Source organism: Heterodontus francisci, chromosome 8, assembly GCF_036365525.1.
Source record: "Heterodontus francisci isolate sHetFra1 chromosome 8, sHetFra1.hap1, whole genome shotgun sequence".
In the NCBI taxonomy this organism is placed as follows: domain Eukaryota; kingdom Metazoa; phylum Chordata; class Chondrichthyes; order Heterodontiformes; family Heterodontidae; genus Heterodontus; species Heterodontus francisci.
The window spans coordinates 51,903,921-51,927,939 of NC_090378.1; the positions used below are offsets into that span (position 1 = coordinate 51,903,921).

General features: G+C 44.0%; 1 protein-coding gene across 10 annotated transcripts in view; it reads right to left on the reverse strand.

Moving 5' to 3' along the window:
• LOC137372521 (uncharacterized) overlaps nt 1–24,019 on the reverse strand; it is a 203,681-nt gene that overhangs the window by 131,593 nt on the left and 48,069 nt on the right. For all 10 annotated transcript variants that reach the window (XM_068036406.1, XM_068036403.1, XM_068036407.1 and 7 more), the window contains one exon: nt 14,428–14,536. In XM_068036406.1, the coding sequence (XP_067892507.1) occupies nt 14,428–14,536 (109 nt within the window). The remainder of the gene's footprint in view (nt 1–14,427; nt 14,537–24,019) is intronic.

Sequence of the window (24,019 nt, forward strand, 5' to 3'; positions counted from 1 at the left end):
CTTCGGATAGAGAATTCCCAAGATTCACAACCCTTTGAGTAAAGGAATTTCTCTTCATTTCAGTCCTAAATGATCAGCTCCTTATCCTGAGACTGTGTCCCCATGTTTTAGATTCCCCAGCAGGGGAAACAACCTTTCAGCGCATACTCTATCAAGCCCCTTCGACACCTTGAATGTTTCAATGAAATCATCTCTCCTTCTTCTAAACTCCTGAGAATATAGACCCAATTTACTCAGCCTCTCAGATTCCAGCTCTTTCCCTACAACTGATGTCAGGCTAACTGGCCCGTAGTTCCCTGGTTTCTCTCTCACTGCTTTCTTGAATAACAGTGTTACAGTTGCTAACTTCTAATCTGCAGGGACCATTCTAGAATCTGGGAAATTTTGGAAAATCATAGCCAGCGCATCCAACATTCTCTGCAGCTACCTTTTAGAACCCTAGGATGTAGGCCATCAGGTCCTGGGGATTAGATGGATTTTAGTCTCTTAAGTTTCTCCAGTACTTTTCTCTACTGATGTCAATTACCTTAATTTCCCACTTACATTTGGCCCTTGGTTACCTTCTATTTCTGGTATGTAACTTGTGTCTTCTATTGTGAAGACAGACACAAAACATGTTCAATGTCTCTGCCATTTCCTCATTTCCCATCATTATTTCCCCTGTAATAAAAGCAAAATACTGCAGATGCTGGAAATCTGAAATAAAAACAAGAAATGTTGGAAATACTCAGCAGGTCTGGCAGCATCTGTGGAGAGAGAAGCAGAGTTAACGTTTCAGGTCAGTGACCCTTCATCAGAACTGGCAAAGGTTAGAAATGTAATAGGTTTTAAGCAAATAAAGCAGGGGTCGGGAAAGAGATAACAAAAAGGAAGGTGTTGATGGGGCAGGGTCACAGAGAATAACTGACCAGGTGGTCATGGAGCAAAGGCTCCAATAATTTCAGAGCATGATGGGCCCCCCTTTTTATTTTTGGTTATTTTTTTCTTTATTTGTTTATTTTATTTTAGTTTTTTTCAACTATGTACCTGCCCACTGTTTTTTTTTATCATGTTTTTGCTTTGGGCCAGGGCTGTTCATTTTTCTGTCAATTAACACCCTCTCTGCACTAACGCTTTGTCTTTCAGCACACCATTAACATACCATTTGCCTTTGCTCCATAACCTGATCAGTCAGTTAACCCTGCCTGACTGCACAATACTAGATATAAAATAGCTTTATCCTAGTTGGTTCCACAATGTATTGTTCAAGGAAACTGTCACAAAGCATTCTACAAACTCATCTTCCAGCCCATCTTTGCAAATTGGATTGTTAAGAGTTTTCTGACCCTTGCTATACCTAATTTTCACTCAACTTTCTGATTTTTCTGAGCAAAGATCCTTTCTCACTCCTGTCCTTATATCATCCTTTACTATCAGGGATACTCCTCCACCTATTCCATTCTGTCTGCCTTTTCAAAATGTTGCATACCCTGGAATATTTATTTCCCAACCTTGGTCATCTTGGAACCATGTCGCCGTAATGTCAATTAGATCTAAATCAAATATCTCTGTTTGTGCCACCAGTTCATCTATCTTATTGTGGACGCTACAGGAATCTCAGATACCGTTTCCAGGGCCTTGCAACGTGCCACTGATCTCCACCAAGCTCGTCTCCAGCTGTAATGATGTGGCACTGGCCCAGGAGAGAGATGATGTACAAAGGGGACATGCAAGTGGCAACTCCACTCAAAGTGTATCCATTTCTCACCTGCTGTCCACCTCTCAACCCGTACTCAACAAGCTGCTTCAGGTGATGGAGTAGTCCTTGGTAGGGCTCCAAAACTCAGAGCGAATAGGCCAAAAGTATCTGGGAAGTCAGGGCAGAGATCTGAACAGCCTGCCTCTACCTCCAATGAAGCCACACAGATGCACCACATAGTAAAGATAGGTGGCACCTGTGTAAGAAATTGTAATTCACCAAGAGCATGCGTTTGCTAAAATGTATTTCCAGTTTTTCTTATAATGCCACATAGTTTATTGATTAGCATCATTTCCACGTCTTGCCCTTTATTCTGTCCCGACTGCCAACTTGCACTTTTTAATGAATAATGTCAATACATGATGGGACCCATTGAGCAGATGTGTAATGGGTGGATGAGTGGTTGGTGGGCTGATCAGTGCAAGGGTGAGAGGGGCAGCGGAGTGTAGAAAGAGGTATGGGTGGGGTGGTCCTGGAATTGACACTAGATTGTCTTTCACACTACATAAACCTTTGCGATGTTAGGGTATCTCTAGCAGCAATGTGAGTGGCCAATCTGGCACTGGGTACCCTATCTTCATCTTTCTCCTTTATATGCTCCTCATCTGAAGGTGAGTGATGAGACCCTTCACCCCCTCCACCTGAAATCCTCTCTGTTGCGCAGAATGGAGCACAGCACCATCATTCTGGACACCCTCGCTAGTGATTACTGAAGGGTGCTTCCAGCCCTATCTAGGCACCTGAAACACATCTTCATCATTTCAACAACTTGCTCAATTAAATACCTGCTGGCCATGTGGCCCTCAATGCAGCGATCCTGTGCCACATTAGTGGGGTTCCTTATGTGTCATGAGCTTGTCTCCTATTAGCTAGCCCTTAAGTCTGCTTCCTGAAACAATAAGGTCTGGAATATTGGACTGCTGTAATATGAATGCATCATAACAGCTCACAAGGAAATGGTACAGACCTATATGAACTTCTTCTGTGGTTGCACACGAGCTGCACATCAACAGTCCCATGGGATTTATAAAAACTCCTAGTTGCGGTGGTGGTGCTCGGATAGGAAGATAGGAACAGGAGTACGCCATTTAGTCCCTTGTGCCTGTTTCACCATTCAGTGAGATCATGGCTGAGCTGAGACAACTTCATTGCCCCAAATTCCATAATATCTTCCAAGAACAAAAATCTACCTATCTCAGATTTAAAATCAACAATTAATCGAGCATCAACCGCCGTTTTGCGGAAGAGTTCTAAACGCTTACTATCTGTGGGTGTAGAAGTGCTTCCTAACTTCACTCCTGAAAGCTTTAGCTCAAATTTATAAGTTTGCCCCCGACCAACTGGAATAATTTCTTGCTATCTAATGTATTAGTTCCCCTTAATATCTGGAAAACTTCAACCAAATACAACCACGTGTGCAAATGATGGCACGCTGTACACATGGAAATCCAAGTCAAAGAGCTGATTCCAAGTGTCAGATTCATAACAGCAGAGAAAGAGGTCATTCAGCTCGTCAAGTCCATGCCGGCTCTCTGTAGAGTCATCCAGTTCGTCACATTCACCTGCTCTATCCCTACAGCCATGCAAATTTATTTCCCTCAAGTGCCTATACAAATTTTGTTTTGAAATCACTGATCATCTCTGCTCCCACTACCCTTGTTGGCAGTGAGTTCCAGGTCTTTAACACTCGCTACATAAAAATAAGTCCTTCCTCACAACCCCTTGCCCAAAACCTTAAATCTGTGTCCCCTAGTTCTTGTACCATTTTCTTTTATTCACTCCTGGGATGTCAGCATCACTGGCAGGGCCAGTATTTGTTTCCCATCCCTAATTGCAATTGAGATGGTGGCAGTAAGCCGCCTTCCTGAACTGCTGCAGTCCATGTGGTGTAGATACACCCACAGTGTTGTTAGTCCCTGGTTTTCGAGCCTGCAACAGTGAAGGAACAACGACATAGTTCCATGTCATGATGGTATGTGGCTTGGAGCAGAACTTGCAAGTGGTGTGGTCTGCTGCCTTTATTCTTCTAGGTGGTAGATAGAGGTCGCGGGTTTGGAAGATGCTGTCAAAGGAGCCTTGGCGAGTTGATGCAGTGCATCTTATATATGGTACACACTGCTGTCACTGTGCACCAGTGGTGGAGGGAGTGAATGTTTAAGATTGTGGATGGGGTACCAATCAAGCAGGCTGCTTTGTCCTGGGTTGAATGTCAAGGGAAGATGGTTAGACTCTCTCTTGCAGGAGATGGTCATTGCCTGGCACTTGTGTGGCACAAATGTTACTAGCCACTTATTAGCCCAAGCTCGAGTGTTGTCCAGGTCTTGTTGCACGTGAGCATGGACTGCTTCAGTATCTGAGGAGCCGCGAATGATACGGTGTGCAATCATCAGCAAACATCCCCACTTCTGAACTTATGATGGAGGGAAAGTCATTGATGAAGCAATGATGGTTGGACTGAGGGCACTACCCTGAGGAACTCCTGCAGTGATGTTCTTGGGCTAAGATGATTGACTCCAAGAAGCACAAACATCTTCCCTTTGTGATGGGCATGACTCCAACCAGTAAAGAGTTTCCACCACTTCCCGCCGTGGCCCCAATTTCCACTGACTTCAATTTTGCTAGGGCTCCTTGATGCCTTGATGTCAAGGGCAGTCACTTTCACATCACCTCTGTAGTTCAGCTCTTTTGTTTAACCAAAGCTGTAATGAGGTCTGGAGCTGAGTGGCCCTGGTGGAATCCAAACTGAGTATCAGTAAGCAGGTTGTTGCTGAGCATTTGCTACTCAGTAACAGTCGGCGACACCTTCCATCACTTTGCTGATGATTGAGAGTAGACTGATGGGCAGTAATTGGCCAGATTAGATCCGCCCTGCTTTTTGTAGACAGGGCATACCGTAGGCAATTTTCCACATTGTCCGCTAGATGCCAATGTTATAGCTGTAAACCCTGTGAAATGGTTACTGCCTCCTGTGATCTCAGTCCCTCTATCCTGTGCATGTGCTGATTCCACCAAAGCACATTGTCACTGCTGTGGATGACGATTGTCGTCCTCTTCTCATGTGCTGGCAAATACATCCAATATACCTCCCATCTGATCTTATCAGTGTGAAAACTCCAACACTGAAAAAGCTGTACTCAAACAAGAACTTTATGTCAACTGTTATGGTCAGGTAGTTGATGGCATGGCTGGTTTCCACTGTTCACCTGCCAACTGACCACAGACTGCATTTTGTTTAAATTAATGTTTCAGGCCCTGTGTTTTGTTTGCCAAATAAACAGACAGGGGAGGCAGTGGCATAGTGGTAATGTCACTGGACGAGTAATCCAGAGGCCCAGGCTCTGGACAGACAGATTTGAATCCCACCACGGCTTATGGTGAAATTTGAATTCAATTAATAAATCTGGAATTAATAGTGACCATGAAACCATTGTCACTTGTTATAAAAACCCAGCTAGTTCACTAATGTCCTTTAGGGAAGGAAATCTGCCATCCTTACCTGTTCTGGCCTACATGTGACTCCAGACCCACAGCAATGTGGTTGACTCTTAAAATACCCTCTGAAATGGCCTAGCATGCCATTCAATTCAAGGCAACAGGGGATGGGCAATAAATGCTGGCCTAGCCAGCGATGCCCATATCCCATGAATGAATTAAAAAAAGACAGTGACAGGTTTTCTCGTAGGTTTAACACAGAAGATTAAATCTTTGTTGAACAATATTGCTCACCCAAAATTATCGCAACACCACCCACGCACACATTCACTCTCACAAGCACACTCAAGAAGATAGCTAGAAGGTAAAGGGTAAGAGATGTTCAAGAATTCAAGGTGTAAAAGTCTGTTGTTTCAGGAAAACCTGTGGTATCCTTTCAGAAGGTGAGTTTTAAAGTTGCAGGCCTGTTTTCTGGTTGTCTTGTAGCTGCTGGGTTGTTGAAGACTTCTGGTGGTTCACCTCAGTTTGAAAACGGTGCTGATGTTCTTAGTTTTCACAGGTGGAGTGATGGCTTTTGAAAAAAGACATTTTATTTTCTCTGCTGCAGTTGGCTTTCAACTTGTCTTAGGAGGGTTCAAATGTCAGCTGGAACTGGTCTCTCTCTCCCTCTCTCAGCCTTGTGCTGAAATTTAAGATAGCTTTCAATGTTGACCGTGTGGTTGCAGAGAAACCAGGCTCATGTTAATGACTCGATGGCTGAACTGGAAAGACTCCTTTGTTCTTCAAAATGATTACCTTTAAAAGGTAAACGCTGAGCATTAGTTTTGCCCCTGTGACTTTAGCTCTCAGTTCTTGATGGGCTAGTGCAGTGGCTTTTGATGGCCCCTCATATTTTGATATGAGGGTTATGGTGCAGGGTAGTTGGAGATGTAAAGTTTGGAAACATCTTTGTTTTAGCTCGTTTTGTGTACAGCTCACATCCATGTGTGATAAGTTGTCTCATTTCCATATCGAAGGGGTTAACTGGTTTTAGCTCTAGTAGACATGGATGTGTGGTGTAGTGCAGTAGGTGGTATTTGCCATGTGACAGTGTCCTCCATCTTGTTGAAAGCAAATGTACCAGTATTTTAAAATTGTTCTAATTTTTTAACTCTCCAGTTTACTTATTGTATTTCATCAATGCAATCCTCGTGAGCATGACACAAGTGTTTGTCAGAGGGAACGGAGACAACAGCTGCAGTAAGTGAGCTTTTCAACAGATGGGACAGTGGCAAGTTTAATCATGCACCTGAACTGCAACTCAAACTTGTCTCAGTTTCACTGGTTAGTTTCCCACTCTAGGAAACCTATACTACACACTTTAAATTTGGAGCAAAGTTAAAATCCATTTATAAAGACCTCATTACCATCTCCTCAGGATGTTAATTACGCCAATAACTATCCACCCACATGCAATAATTAAATCCTCAACTTCAACAAGTAGATTTCTTCTGAGCATTCAAAGGTGCCTCAGTTAAACCTGGAAGTGGATATGTCAAAGCCAGCTTGCAAAACTGATCCAGAATTCAATAATTTTAACTCCAATCCACCCACCCTTGGGAGTTAAAATTCTTCCTATATCATAAGAAAAGAAAATCCAGTGCATCATCAGCTATATTCGCAGACCACTATATACTTCAGAATCCTCACGTGAAGCAGGCACCAGATTGGTTATACATATTATGTTGTGTATATATTAAGTGTGAAATGATACATTTTGATAGGAAGAATGAGGAGAAACAATATAAAATAAAGGGTACAATTCTTAAGTGGATGCAGGAACAGAGAGACCTAGGGGTATATGGGCACAAATCGTTGAAGGTGGCAGGGCAGGTTGAGAAAATGGTTAAAAAGGTATACGGCATCCTGACCTTTATAAATAGAGGTATAGAGCACAACAGCAAGGAAGTTATGAAGAACCTATCTAAAACACTGGTTTGGCCTCAACTGGAGTATTGTGTCCAATTCTGGCACCACACTTTAGGAAGGATGTGATGGCATTAGAGAGGGTGCAGAAAAGATTTATGAGAATGATTCCAAAAATGAGTGACCTCAGTTGCGTGGATAGACTGGAGAAGCTGGGGTTGTTCTCCTTAGAGAAGGTGGTGAGGAGATTTGATCGAAGTGCTCAAAATCATGAGGTTCTCGACAGAGTAGATAGGGAGATGGAAGAAGTGTCGAGAACTAGAGGGTAGTGATTTAAGGTGAATGGCAAAAGAACCACTGGTAATATGAGCAAAAACAGTGAGTGGTTAGGATCTGGAATGCAACTGCCTGACAGCGTGGTAGAGGCAGATTCAATCATGGTTTTTAAAAGTGAATGGGATAAACACCTAAAGAGAAAAAAGTTGCAGGGCTACAGGGAAAGGGCAGGGAGTGGAACTTGCTGAGCTGCTCTTGCAGAGAGCAATGGGCCAAACGGCTTCCTTCTGGGCTGTAACCATTCTATGATTCTACTGGATATGAAGAAGTACTTCAGATATTGTGGAGTTTCGCCGAATCAGAAACTACTGCTCCATCAAACTTAGGTAGCTGATTCTTTTGCAGTAGGAAGTGTCGACCAAATAAATTTCTTAAGGAAATCATTCCAAAGTAACAACAGTTTGGTTTATGGGTTAGCTTGCACTAAATGTGGCTTGTCACATCATTTGAATGGTTGCTTCCCACACATCCTATATTTCACTGCTTGTTAATGAATTGACCCTCAACTCCAAAGAAATCACCAAGACCATGTTCCACCAACTACGAGCTGTCTTGCTTCTTTTGTCAACAATACTTTGCTCATTCTGCACACTTCCTCCACTTCTGCATAAAATAGCAGTCGGACTAGCCCAACACACACCATTTATAAAAGCTAAAATAAAAGCAAAATACTGCAGATGCTGGAAATCTGAAATAAAAAGAAATGCTGGAAATACTCAGCAGGTCTGGCAGCATCTGTGGAATTTGTATTCCACAGATGCTGCCAGACCTGCTGAGTATTTCCAGCATTTCTTGTTTTTATTTATAAAAGCTAAGTGGCTGTTCAACTAGTTATCCAGTGCCTCAGTGCCATTTTCACTGCATCTTCTGTTAGGAGGAACATGGCCTATAAAATTGCCCAAAAGATTGCTTTTGAGATCCGTAAGGGATATGATCAGCAAGCTGCTTGAGGTTGTCCATCCTATACAGAGTTCAGCTTCTGAACAAAGTACTGGAATATGAATATAGGCTTTTAAGCAAATTAGTAATAAAGTCATTATCCCTGGCTTAAATCCAGGAAAAAAGCACTTAATGATTCGTAAATAGGCCAGGACCACTTCAATTCGTGAGAATCCCTTTGTTAAATGTAGTGTAGTGTAAGAGAGGGATGAAAATGATTGTAAAAGTGAAGACAATCTGTAGATATCTATTTCAGTACTGGCTTATTGGGAATGACTGGCAGAAAAATAGGCGAACTGTACTGACACATGAATCACTCAGAAGCAGAGTTTACTTCATCTTTGGTAGAAGTAGCAGTCTTTCTTACTCTGTTGATAAAACTTTTATCTCTTCTATTCTTCAGCAAGAATAACAGTACAAGGTCAGCAGTTAGAAAATATATTTTGGCTACATAAGCTCTTTTACAGGCAGGGATAAGAATCACTTAAATGTGAACAATCTGCGCGTGAGAAAGGTGAGAGGGAAGTCAGCTCAGACAAGCGCCAATTGTGTGCAAGGTGAGATGTTAGAATTGAAGATCCAAATGAAACAGATAAACCTGCTGCAAAGGAGGTAATCAACTCCTCCTCCTCAACAACAACATTATTTCTATAGCCCTTGAATTTTTTTTTTTATTCGTTCATCAGATGTGGTCGTCATTGGCTGGGCCAGCATTTATTGACCATCCTTAATTGCCGTTGAGCAGGTGGTGGTGAGCTGCCTTCTTGAACTGCTGTGGTCCTTGGGGTGTAGGTACACCCATAGTACTGTTAGGTCGGGAATTCCAGGATCTTGACCCAGCAACAGTGAAGGAACGGCGATATAGTTCCAAATCAGGATGATGTGTGGCTTGTAGCGGAACCTGCAGGCGATGGTGTTCCCATGCATCTGCTGCCCTTGTCCTTCGAGGTGGTAGATAGAGGTTATGGGTTTGGAAGGTGCTGTCGAAGGAGCTTTGGTGAGTTGATGCAGTGCATCTTGTAGATGGTACACACTGCTAATACTATGCGTCAATGGTGAAGGGAGTGAATGTTGAAGGTGGTGGATAGGGTGCCAATCAAGCGGGCTGCTTTGTCCTGAATAGTGTCAAGCTTCTTGTGTTGTCGGAGCTGCACCCATCCAGGCAAGTAGAGAGTATTCCATCACACTCCTGACTTGTGCCTTGCAGATGGTGGACAGGCACTGGGGAGTCAGGTGGTGAGTTACTCGCCGCAAAATTTCCAACCTCTGACCTACTCTTGTAGCCACAGCTTTATGTGGCTGGTCCAGTTCAGTTTCTTGTCAATGGTAACCCCCAGGATGTTGATAGTGGGGGATTCAGCGATGGGAACGCCATTAAATGTCAAGGGAGATGGTTAGATTCTCTCTTGTTTGAGATGGTCATTGCCTGGCACTTAAGTGGCAAGTAGCATTCGCGCCACACATCAGCCCAAGCCTGGATGTTGTCTTAATTCATCTGGTCACGGGCTGCTCCATTATCTGAGGAGTCACGAATGGTGCTGAACATTGATCGCTGATGATTGCACATCCATACTTCTGACCTTATGATAGAAGGAAGGTCATTGCTGAAGCAGCTGAAGATGGTTGGGCCTAGGACACTACCCTGAGGAACTCCTGCAATGATGTCCTGCAGTTGAGCTGATTGACCTCCAATAACCACAACCATCTTCCTTTGCGTTGGTAAGACTCCAACCAGCAGAGAGTTTACCCTGATTCCCATAGACTCCAGTTTTGCCAAGGCCCCTTGATGCCATACTCGGGCAAATGCTGCCTTGACATCAAGGGCAGTCACTCAAACATCACCTCTTGAGTTCAGTTCTTTTGTCCATGTTTGAACCAAGTCTGGAGCCAAGTGGCCCTGGTGGAACCCAAAGTGAGCGTCACTGAGCAGGTTATTGCTAAGGAAGTGCGACTTGATAGCACTCTCGAAGCCACCTTCCATCACTTTACTGATGATTGAGAGTAGACTGATGGGATGGTAATTGGCCGGGTTGGGCTTGTCCTGCTTTTTGTGTACAGTCCTGGGCAATTTTCCACATCGTCGGGTAGATGCCAGTGTTATAGCTGTACTGGAAGAGCTTAACTAGGGGCGCTGCAAGTTCGGGAGCACAGGTCTTCAGTACTATTGCCGGAATGTTGTCAGGACCCACAGCCTCTGCAGTATCAAGTGCCTTCAATAATTTCTTGCTATCACTTGGTGTGAATCAAATTGGCTGAAGACTGGCATCTGTGACGTTGGGGACTTCAGGAGAAGGCGGAGATGGATCATCAACTCGGCACTTCTGGTTGAAGATTGTTGCAAATGCTTCAGCCTTATCTTTCGCATTGATGTGCTGGGCTTCCCCCATCATTGAGGATGGGGACATTTGTGGAGCCACCTCCTCCAGTTAGTAGTTTAATTGTCCACCACCATTCACGACTGGATGCGACAGGACTGCAGAGCTTAGATCTGATCCATGGTTATGGGATCGCTTAGCCCTGTTGCATGCTGCTTACACTGTTTGGCAAGCAAGTACTCCTGGGTTTTACCTTCACGATTTTGAGGTTTGCCTGGTGCTACTCCTGGCATGCCCTCCCGCACTTCATTGAACCAGGGTTTATCCTCTGGCTTGATGGAAATGGTGGAGTGGGGCATATGCTGGCCCATGAGGTTACAGATTGTGGTTGAGTACAATTCTGCTGCTGCTCATGGCCCACAGCGCCTCATCGATGCTCAGTTTTGCATTGCTAGATCTCTTCAAAATCTATCCCATTTAGCACAGTGGTAGTGCCACAACATGATGGAGGGTATCCTTAATGTGAAGGCGGGACGTAGTCTCCACAAGGACTGTGCGGTGGTCACTCCTACCAATACTGGCATGGACAAATGCATCTGCGGCAAGTAGATTGGTCAGGACGAGGTCAAGTATATTTTTCCCTCTTGTTGGTTCCCTCACTACCTGCCACGGATCCAGTTTAGCAGCTATATCCTTTAGGACATGGCTATCTTGGTCAGTCGTGGTGCTACCGAGCCGCTCTTGGTGATGGACATTGAAGTCCCCTACCCACAGTACGTTCTGCACCCCTGCCACCCTCAGTGCTTTCTCCAAGTGCTGTTCAACATGGAGGAATACTGATTCATCAGCTGCGGGGGTGGGGGGGGGGGCGCGTGGGGGAGCAGTCGGTGGCAATCAGCAGGAGGTTTCATTGTCCATGTTTAACCTGATGCCATGAGACTCCCTCCCGATTGTATACCACCTCTGCTGGGTCTGTCCTGCCAGTGGGACAGGGTATACTCGGGGATGGTGATGGCAATATCTGGGACATTGTAAGGTATGATTCCGTGAATATGACTATGTCAGGCTGGTGCTCAACTAGTCTGTGTGACAGCTCTCCCAACTTTGGCACAAGCCCCCATATGTTAGTAAGTAGGACTTTGCAGGGTCGACAGGGCTGGGTTGGCCATTGTCGTTTCCAGTGCCTAGGTCAATGCTGGGTGGTCCGTCTGGTTTAATTCCTTATTGACTTCGTAGCGGTTAGATACAACAGAGTGGCTTGCTCGGCCATTTGAGAGTTCATTTAAGAATCAACCACACTGCTGTGGGTCTGGAGTCACATGTAGGTCAGACCAGGTAAGGAAGCAGATTTTCTTCCCTAAAAGGACATTAGTGAACCAGATGGATTTTACAATAATTAACAATAGCTTCATGACCATCATTAGACTAGCTTTTTAATTCCAAATTTGTTTTAGTCTGACAACTTACAGACAGTGGAAAGGTCAAGACAGATGGTGGTGAGTTAGGCTGGGTGTCATCAGCATGCATGTGGAAAACGACACTGTATTTTCAGATGATGTTGTCCGTTAATGGTTTGCTACTCAACTGCATTGTTTGGTAATTGATTACATCCGTAAGAATGTACAGTTAGCAGAGTATTTGGATTGTCTGGGCTGGAAAGAGTTAAATGACCTCAAGCTTTTGATAGAATTGCTGTTCTGCAAATTCCACTACTTTTGGACACTCTGACTCGCCTTTTGCAGGTACAGAATGACAATGATCACAACATCGTTGTTATAGAAAACTAATTGTTAGTTCTAGAAGGGAGGGAAGAACAGTTTGAGATTTGAAGTTGTCTACATCATTATCTTTTATCTCTCTTCTGATTGTTAGTATGCATACTAAGAACTCTTACTTGTTGAAATATAATCAAATTCAATTCCTTTTTACTATTTCTAACCTTTGCCAGTTTTGATGAAAGGTCACAGATCTGAAACATTAACTCTGCTTCTCTCTCCTGACCTACTGAGTATTTCCAGCACTTTCTCTTTTTATTTCAGATTTCTAGCATCTGCAGAATTTTTCTTTTATTTTCTTTTTACTATTCTTCAGTATTCCATTTTGCTAGATTGCAGTTTAATATTAAGTTCACTAGTCTATAATTTTGTTATTTCACATTTCTTTCTCTTCTGGTATAATTAGGGAAATTAAATGTTGAACCTCAGGTTCATTTAGAATCATAGAACGGTTACAGCATAGAAAGAGGCCATTGAGCCCGTTGTGACTCTCTAAGAGCAGCTTATCTGGTCCCACACACTAGCCTTTTCCCAGCAGCCCTGTCATTTTTTTCTTTTCAGATATCCTCTTTTGAGGGCCTCACTTGAATCTGCCTCCACCACACTCTCAGGCACAGCATTCCAAATCCTAACCACTCGCTGCTTAAAAAAGTTTTTCCTCATGTCGCCTCTAGTTCTTTTGCCATTCATCTTAAATCAGTGATTAAATTAAATCAATGTAATTTAAATTTACAATTTGAAATCTTGTTGGCTTCAAGGTCCATAGGATGCATCATCAATTGTAAGAACAGAAAGCAGGAAAAAGCTTGAGCTAAGGCAGATTGGGGAGGCCCAAGGCCAGTGCCTAACACAGACGTGTTATCACTTTGGTTGGATTTTGCCAGAGTTCCAATTTTTGGGGTATATTCTACAGGGCTTAGATCTCTTTCAATGTAGAAGGGCCAGGGAGGGCACCAGACAGGTGAACAAGCCTTCGGCCCAAAGGACAGCAAAGGATAATATAACTCTCAATAATACTTGGTTAACTACTGCTTAAATACTGTAATGTATTAATCCTTGTTGATGCCAAATAAAGCCATATAACTATAACTAATATGTTGTCAGCAATGAATAATTCAACAATCAGTCCCAAAAATCAAGTTACAAAATATTAACACAATTATGTATGGCTATTAAGTATTCATACGTCCAACTTCAATGGTAAGTTGTGATTTGTAACCAATAAATAGTGTTTAGTGGACAACTTATGATCTACTTTTTCCTTGATGATTTGGCAAACGTTAATTGAAGCACTCAGCAGCTTGAGGATAAGTTAATCAATGGTTAGTAAATTGGAGTAATTTTGATCTGAACTGGTTAGTGCAAGACGATTCAGTGAACCGAGTCAGGTATCATTCATCTCTGGATCTTTGCTGGGAGGTAAAACCTCAAACGATTCCTAAGTAAGGAGTTAAGAGAGGGAATTAAGGAGTCATCTAGTTCTTGGCATATGTCAGGGCACCAAATTCCAGCTTTCTTACAGGTTGAACAACAGTTTAACTAACTCAATGTAGCTGAAAGCGCACAGTATACAGCAGTGCAACCCTTCAAGTGTGTTAAAAAGGGACAGAAAATAGACTTGTATTTAATGCATAAATTGGACATAAAATAATGCATCCCATGCCCCTTTTGCATTGCTACACAAATTTCGAAAATCATTTAGAGGTATAAGATTAGCAAACATCAAAATAAGTAAAAATTTTAAACCAAAATAAGCTACTTTCGCTGAACAGTAAAAAAGAAAATCCTCTCAATCTGTTGCAACGAATTGCAGAATCTGCTAGCACAGGGATGGCACCAAATTCTAATAAGGGCAAAGGAGTAAAGTAGGAAAAAAACAAAAATCAGCAAGCACATTATTTTAATAATGGAAAATCAAACTACAATGTAAAACTATATGAGTAGAACACAAAGCATGAATGCAAGCACCTGCAATTTGGTGACATACCAGTGAACTCTGGACAGTATTTACAATGGTCATTTCTTGTGGCACACAGGTGATATTCCAAGATTTCAGGTTCAACTTGATGATTACAGTCTCTTTTCTCATATTTTTCCTATAAAACATATTTTCCATAATCATCACATGAATATGATTTAGTAACATAACCAGAAAAACTTAAAACTATACCTATACGTGTTATATACATGCTATAGCTAGGAGACACACATTTGAATCATACTGGATGTACTAAATTGTGACAGATTCATGTACAACTACATTTTCATAAAGATTTATTTTCCCTAAAACACGACAGCACTTCTAGTATACTCACGAATGTGATTTCAGATGTTCAGAAGGGCATAAGATGACCTGTTGGACGCAGAGCCTCTGCTTACTTTCAACAAATTAATTGGAAGGGAGGGAGGGTAAGAACAGGGACTTTTACACAACAATAAAGGAACTATACATGCTTGGATGGCAAATGGCTTGGAGGTACAGGTTTTTCCCACAACATTGTTGCCCTTGTCCTTTTCAGTGGTTGAGGTAGCAGGTACCTTGGTCAGTTGCTGTGGTGTAACCTGTAGATCATACATATTGTGGCCACAGTGGATGGGTGGAGAGAGTTCTGTGATAGAGGAAACAAATCAAAAAATCTGCTCTGTACTGGACAGCATGGAGCTTTTTGAACATTGCTGTGGCTGCATCGTTACGGCCAGGTAGTTCCCACTGTTCAACTCCCAACCAACTGCAGCAAGTATTTTTGTTCAGGGTTTTAACCCCCTTTGTTTTATTTGTCAAAATAAAACAGACAGTGAAAGGTTTTCTTGTAGGTTTACAACAGAAGAGTAACTATTTATTGAGCAATATGCATTATCAAAATGGTCGCAACCATACCCATACACGCATCCACTCGCATACATACAAAAGAGAGGAAAAGAGTTAAGTGGTTTGAAGTGAGGTAGGTTTTTGAGGTGCACCTGTTAAATCTTCTCGGAGATCAATTTCTCTTTTAAAGCTGAAGGCCTGGACTATTTGTAGATTTCTCTGGCAGTTGAGACTTCAATCTAGGAGATAGGAGATAATTTCAGTTCTCTGCTGCACAAGTTGAAGTGTAGAATTCACAGCAGGGCATCTTCTTTGGCTTTTGTTAGATTTCTCCCAGCTGGACAGGCTTTCGTGATGTTTGTTCTGATCTTTCTCTCCAGTACAGTAGAGAAAGAAAATGTTGTCGAGGAGAATACTGAGATACAGACTACTAGGCTAGATGGGATTGAGGTTCACAAGGAGGAGGTGTTAGCAATTTTGGAAAGAGTGAAAATAGATAAGTCCCCTGGGCCAGATGGGATTTATCCTAGGATTCTCTGGGAAGCCAGGGAGGAGATTGCAGAGCCGTTGTTGTTGATCTTTAAGTCGTCATTGTCGACAGGAGTAGTGCCGGAGGACTGGAGGATAGCAAATGTTGTCCCCTTGTTCAAGAAGGGGAGTAGAGACAGCCCTGGTAATTATAGACCTGTGAGCCTTACTTCGGTTGTGGGTAAAATGTTGGAAAAGGTTATAAGAGACATGATTTATAATCATCTTGAAAAGAATAAGTTCATTTGCGATAGTCAGCACGGTTTTGTGAAAGGTAGGTCGTGCCTCACAAACCTTATTGAGTTTTTCGAGAAGGTGACCAAACAGGTGGATGAGGGTAAAGCCGTGGATGTGGTGTATATGGATTTCAGTAAGGCGTTTGATAAGGTTCCCCACGGTAGGCTATTGCAGAAAATACGGAAGTATGGGGTTGAAGGTGATTTAGAGCTTTGGATCAGAAATTGGCTAGCTGAAAGAAGACAGAGGGTGGTGGTTGATGGCAAATGTTCATCCTGGAGTTTAGTTACTAGTGGTGTACCGCAAGGTTCTGTTTTGGGGCCACTGCTGTTTGTCATTTTTATAAACGACCTGGATGAGGGTGTAGAAGGGTGGGTTAGTAAATTTGCGGATGACACGAAGGTCGGTGGAGTTGTGGATAGTGTCGAAGGGTGTTGTAGGGTACAGAGGGACATAGATAGGCTGCAGAGCTGGGCTGAGAGATGGCAAATGGAGTTTAATGCGGAGAAGTGTGAGGTGATTCACTTTGGAAGGAGTAACAGCAATGCAGAGTACTGGGCTAATGGGAAGATTCTTGGTAGTGTAGATGAGCAGAGAGATCTTGGTATCCAGGTCCATAAATCCCTGAAAGTTGCTACCCAGGTTAATAGGGCTGTTAAGAAGGCATATGGTGTGTTAGCCTTTATTAGTAGGGGGATCGAGTTTCAGAGCCACGGGGTCATGATGCAGCTGTACAAAACTCTGGTGAGGCCGCACCTGGAGTATTGCGTGCAGTTCTGGTCACCGCATTATAGGAAGGATGTGGAAGCTTTGGAAAGGGTGCAGAGGAGATTTACTAGGATGTTGCCTGGTATGGAAGGAAGGTCTTACGAGGAAAGGCTGAGAGACTTGGGGTTGTTTTCGTTAGAGAGAAGGAGGAGGAGAGGTGACTTAATAGAGACATACAAGATAATCAGAGGGTTAGATAGGATGGATAGTGAGAGTCTTTTTCCTCGGATGAGGATGGCAAACACGAGGGGACATAGCTTTAAGTTGAGGGGTGAAAGATATAGGACAGATGTCAGAGGTAGTTTCTTTACGCAGAGAGTAGTAGGGGCGTGGAACGCCCTGCCTGCAACAGTAGTAGACTCGCCAACTTTAAGGGCATTTAAGTGGTCATTGGATAGACATATGGATGAAAATGGAATAGTGTAGGTCAGATGATCGGCGCAACATCGAGGGCCGAAGGGCCTGTACTGCGCTGTAATATTCTAATTCTAATTCTAATGTCCAGAGGGCTACATTTTAAGGTCAAAAATTCCTCACATATTGCCTCTGTTGGGAGAGACAGATCCCCCTCCTTGTGGAGATCAACAATGGCTACCTCACACATTCTTTATTTTAGAAGAACCCATTCAATTCAAAAATGTCTCGATGGATTCAGGATGGGTGTAATTGATGTCTTGGAATGTATCCTTTTGTTCTTAAATGACATCCATTTTGCAGCATACTGTCCATTTTTTAAAAAGGAAAAATCAATTTTTCATAACTCTTAAGTTGGGTTCTGTATTTCAATCGCTGCACATCACGTGAGCCTGACAACCCATACAGACAACAGTTGAGTATTCCATAACATTCCTGGCTTAAGCCTTGCTGCTACTGGAGAGGTTTTGAGGTGGCAGGTGTTTCAATTGTCTCATCTTGCAGCCATTACAGTCCATGTCAGCTTCTGGTCTGTGGCAACCCCCAGGGATTCAAAGAATTGGTGTTGTTCAAGGTCAAGGACAGATGACTGGGCATTCCCCTGTTTGAGATGGTAATTTTCTCATTCTTTTGGCAAGAATATTATCTGCCAATTGCCAGCTAAATCTAGATGTTATCTTGTTCCAGTTACAGGCTAGCATTGGCTGTTTCATTATCGAAGGAGTTGAACTGAGTTGAATACTGGAATCATCAACGAACAGCCCCACTGCTGGCCTTGTGATGCAGGGAGTTATTGTTCACAGCTGATGATGATTGAACAGGCAACATTGCGTTAAGGAATTGCTACTGCAATGACTAGTGCCCAACCACAACGATTACCCTTTGCGTTACCAGCCATTAGATGGTTTTCCTTTCTATCACTACCTCCTGTTCTGTTTGAGCTTAGGTTCCTTTTTGCCATACTCAATTGAAGCCTGCCTAAATGTCAGGGGGCAGCTATTCACACTTCTCCTCTGTCAGTCAGCTCTTGCAATCATGTCCAGATCAAGTGTTGTGGTCTACAGCCAAGTGGCTCTGGCAGAACCTGAACTGAGCATGGTGAGCAAGTGTTGCTTGGTGAATTAACGACTTCTTTCATTATTTTACTGATGATTGGTAGGAGGTTGATAGGCAAGTAACTTTCCATGTGGATAGGACATATCTGGCCAACAACCACATTGTTAAAATAGAAGTCAATGTCATAGCTGCACTGGAACAGATTGGCTAGAGGCAATTATGTCTGGTGTAGAGGCTACTGCTGAAATATTGTCAGGCCCCACAGCCTTTGCTGTATCCAGTGCAGTTAGTTGTTCCAAACTGGCTGGACACTGGTATCCACGATGGCGGGAAACTCACAAGATGGCACATCCATCGGATCATCCACTAAGCCCTTTTGGCTGAGGCCACATGAAAACAATTCAACCTTGTATCTTAGGCTCCACCAAAAGTTCACTATGGAGGTGGAGTCTCCTTCTCCTGTTAGTTGTCTGGTTGTTGGAGATGGGTCATAGTTTAGAAGGACAGAAGGGTCAAGGATGAATTTTTTTTTTAGGAAGAGCTGATGATGGCAGTTTTGAAAGGGAAAGCGTTTGAATTTGAGGAGGGCAAACCATTTACAATGTCAACCAGCATGGGGGCCTGAAATGGAAGTGGGGTGGTCAGCAGTTTAGATAATGGAGTTGCAAACAGGAGATGGCCTTCATGGACAAGATGAGCCTGCAGAGCGCATGAGAGATAGGAGAGAAGATAGTGAAAGATGCAGGTTCAAGCCTAGAGCAGGTGGAAGCCTTGGGGAAAGTTTGTCTTGGTGCAGGTGGTGGATGGGGAATGCAGCAAAGGCTTCTGAATAGATGGTTTCAAACTTTGTAACGAAGTAGCCCAGGAGCCACTTGCACTTCTGATTAGAGGCAACGATCCACTCCTGCTCCTACTTCTTGTGCTCTTATGTTCTACAGAATGCCCCCAGATGCAAGGTTTACCTTTCTTGCTTTTCAACTCTAACTTCTGTTCTTGACCCCCCCAAAGGACATCCTCTTTCGAACACTACAATGTGTTCTCTAATCAGTACTGCTACCCCACCTCCCTTTTTCCTTCCCTATCTTTTCCGAACACATTGTATCCTTGAATATTAAGCACCCAGAATACTCACTCTTAATTTTTTAATAAAAGCAAAATACTGCAGAAATCTGAAATAAAAACAAAAAATGCTGGAAATACTCAGCAGGTCTGGCAGCATCTGTGGAGAGAGAAGCAGAGTTGACGTTTCAGGTTAGTGACCCTTCATCAGAACTGGCAAAGGTTAGAAATGTAATAGATTTTAAACAAATAAAGCAGAGGTGGGGCAAAAGATAACAAAAGGGAAGGTGTTGATAGGACAGAGGGTCACTGGGAATAACTGACTAGAAGGTCATGGAGCAAAAGCAAAGGGTGTGTTAATGGTGCGGTGAAAGACAAAGCGATAGTGCAGAGAGGGTATTAAATGACAGAATAATAAACAGCCCTGGCCAAAAGCACAAACATGAAAAACACAGTGGGCAAGCACATGGTAAAAAAATGAATGATGGAACTAACTAAAATAAAACAAATAAGAAAAAAGAATAAAAATTAAAAAGCGGCCAGTCATGCTCTTAAATTATTGAACTCAATGTTAAGTCCGCAAGGCTGTAGTGTGCCTAATCGGTAAATCAGATGTTCCTTGGAACACTGCAGCAAGCCCAAGACAGATACGTGGGCATGAGAGCAGGGGATGTGTTGAAATGGTAACCAGAAGTAACCAGAATATCTAGGTCATGCTTTTGGACTGAGCGAAGGTGTTCCGCAAAGCGGTCACCCAATGTGCGTATGGTCTCCCCAATGTAGAGCAGACTGCATTGTGAGCAGCAAATACAGTATACTAAATTGAAAGTAGTACAAGTAAAGCGCTGCTTCACCTGAAAGGAATGTTTGGGGCCTTGGATAGTGAAAAGAGAGGAGGTAAAAGGGCAGGTATTACACCTTCTGCGATTGCATGGGAAGGTGCCATGGGAAAGGGACGAGGTGTCAGGGAAATGGAGGAGTGGACCAGGATGTCACGGAAGGAATGATCCCTTCGGAATGCTGACAGGGGAGGGGAGGGGAAGATGCATTTGGTAATGGCATCACGCTGGACGTGGCGGAAATGGCGGAGGATGATCCTTTGGATGTGGAGGTTGGTGGGGTGGAAAGTGAGGACAAGGGGAACCGCCGCAGTTCTAGGAGAGAGTAGACATGCGGGAAATGGGCCAGACACGGTTCAGGGCCCTGTCAACCACAATTTCTAAGCCACATTTCCGTTATTGCCACATCATATTCCCTCACAGCTATTTGTGCTTATAGCTCACCAATCTTATTCACCACACTTTGTGCATTTACATACATGCACTATAAACCGGTCTTGATATTCCTCAATCCTTCTTAGACTGCTCCTATCAAATATGGTACTACTTCTTTCTCTAGTGCTATCCAATACGCTGACACCTTTATGCACCTTATTCCTTTCTTCTATTTCGATATGCTGGTGTTCAACCCCCTGCCAATTTAATTCAAACCCTTCCCAACCACACTCGTGAACCTCCCCATGAGGACACTGGTTCCAGTCCTGTCAAGGTGCAACCCATCACTGTTGCCTCCTGCCCCAGAACTGGTCCCAATGACCAATAATCTGAAGCCCTCCCTTTACACCATGCCTCAAGCCATGCACTGATCCTCCCGATCTTCCTATTTCTACTCTCGCTCGTTTGCAGCACTGGCCGTAATCCAGAGATTACTTTTTAACTTCCTCCCTAGCTCCTGAAAATCTGACTGTAGGACCTAAACACCTGCTTTCTTTGTCATTGGTACCATCGTGTATCACAATTGCTGGCTCACTCACTTCCGCCTCCAGAATATTCTGCACCCTCTTAGTGATGTCCTTAACCCTGGCACCACGCGGAACTCATGACCGTTACAAGAATGCCTGTCTGTCCCCCTAACAATGGAACGTCCTATGACAACTGCAATTCTACTTTGCGCTGTTCCTCCCTGTGCAGTCCTTGACCATTGGTGCCACGGTCTGGACTGCACACCTACAAGGTGTTGTCACTCCCAGTAGTCTCCAATGCTGTTTTAGAGTGTTACACACCCTGAAGAATTCTGTACTTTTTTTTGCCTCTTCCTACTCTTCCAGATGCCACCCATTTACTATCCTGAACTCTGACTGCCTGTGGGGAGACCACCTCCTGGAATGCACAATCCTGGAAAAACACAGCCTCCTTGGTGCTCCGCAGTGACTACAGCTGCCCCTCGAGCTCAAAAATCCGGAGCTCAAGCAGCTGGAGACACTTCCTACACACGTGGTCTCCCAAGGCACAAGATCTGTCCCAAAGTTCCCTCACAACTATGCTGGAGGCCAGATTTTGTACTTAAGTCTCTAGAATGGTACTTGAACCCATGACTTTCTGACTCCAAGACAAAAGCAGTTCACATAAAGACCAAAGGCATCATCTTTTGCATTGCCACAGAAGGCACAATTTGTTGCAACTGAACATTGGGGAGATCAAAGCCACCACCTTTGGCACTCACCACAAACAACATTCCCTAGTAAACTGCTTCCATCCCCCTCTCTTGCCGTTATCTCAGTCCGAACCAGACTGTTGCAACCTTGGTGTTTTATTTAACCCCGAGCAGAATTTCCAACCCAGATCCTATCCATCATGACTGCTTATTTCCATATCCTTAATATCCCCCATCTTCACCCCTGCGCTAATCTAACTGCTGTTAAATCTTTCATCCATGTTTTAGTTACCTCCCAACTCAACGTTTCCTATCTTTCACCCTCTATAAATTTAAACTCATCCATAAGCCTGCTGTCAGTATCCTAACTCACATTATTCACCACATGCAACACCCGTGTGCTCACCAAGATGCATTGATCCACCAATGCCTCAATTTTTCCTCATGCTTTAATCCTTTCATGGCCTCACCTCTCCCCATCTCCACAGCCATACCTTTAGCCACAAAGGTCCCAAGCTTTAGAATTATTTCGTTAAACCTCTTGGCCTTGCCAACTGTCTATCCCCTTTTAAGATACTTTGAACTTATCTCTTTGACCAAGCTTTTGGTCACCTCTCCTAATGATTCCTCCTTCAGTTTGATGTCAATTTTTGCCTGATTATATTCCTGGGAAGTGCTTTGGGATGCTTTACTACATTAAAGGCACTCTATAAACACTAGCTGTTTTTGTTGTGCAGCAAAGGCACCTCATTCATTGCTCAGTGAAGTTCATGTTGGAGAAATGCTCCCTAATTACCTGCTCTGGGTATGGTCTATTGCGCAGTGCCCTCCCCCTCCTCCTCCTCTCTCTCTCTCTCTCTCTTGTCACGGCTGCTCCTGCTTTCTACTGTCTTCCTTGCTGCTCCCCCTCATCCTCCAGCTCTAAAGACAGCCCTACCAAACCATCCATGATTGCCACAATGCGGTTGCTCACAATGATGCCAGCAACAGTGCAACACCAGCAAAATCTTCTCGGCAATCGAACTGAATGCTTCAGAGTCAGAAAACAGGCTAAGAAATGCCCAGAAGTTAACCAATTGCCTAAAATAGCAAAACAGTAACTAAACTGCGAGCAGTGGATGACCCCTTTAAATTGCACCAGTGAAGGGTCCTTCCTGCTGGTTAGAACTGCAAGTTTCTTGGCGGGTTTATTATGTGGCAAGTCAGGCATACCAAAATTGAAAAAGGGTCCTCCAATGAGCATAAGATGCTAATTTGATTAAGTTATACATTGTTTTAAATAGTTCTCGCAAGCATTATGGATGCCTATGGAGAAGCCTGATCCAAAATGGTACACTCCAGGCTTGAAATGAGCACAAGCTGCATGCCCACCGTATTGGATTACGCACCCATTTATTTCTGAGAAGGGAGCATAGGCCTAGAAATTTAAATGCACCATGTGCACAAGCTATGTTTACTTTATGGAACAATATTCACCAAGAATTGTATAGCAAATACACTTTCACTGCTGATTCAACAGTAACTGCAAACAAAACATGAACATGACAAACAAGAAGTGTCCTCTTGATTCAAGACTGACAATGTATTAGATAGTTCTCTGCATAAAACACTTGTCACATTACATTAAATAAAAATATTTACTCTGCACAGATTATAAACACACACTTTATACAACATATTCCATAAATACAATTTAATGCGATTTTATACATTTTATGCTACTCTATTTAACTCATGGTCCTTTTACTTAAACTCTACAATTATACAAATAATTGTATTGGGGGAGAGAGAGGGGGAGAGCGGGGGAGAGGGGGGCGGGAGAGAGGGGGGCGGGAGAGAGGGGGGCGGGAGAGAGGGGGGCGGGAGAGAGGGGGGGCGGGAGAGAGGGGGGGAAGGGGGCGGGAGAGAGGGGGGGAAGGGGGCGGGAGAGAGGGGGGGAAGGGGGCGGGAGAGAGGGGGGGAAGGGGGCGGGAGAGAGGGGGGGAAGGGGGCGGGAGAGAGGGGGGGAAGGGGGCGGGAGAGAGGGGGGGAAGGGGGCGGGAGAGAGGGGGGGAAGGGGGCGGGAGAGAGGGGGGGAAGGGGGCGGGAGAGAGGGGGGGAAGGGGGCGGGAGAGAGGGGGGGAAGGGGGCGGGAGAGAGGGGGGGAAGGGGGCGGGAGAGAGGGGGGGAAGGGGGCGGGAGAGAGGGGGGGAAGGGGGCGGGAGAGAGGGGGGGAAGGGGGCGGGAGAGAGGGGGGGAAGGGGGCGGGAGAGAGGGGGGGAAGGGGGCGGGAGAG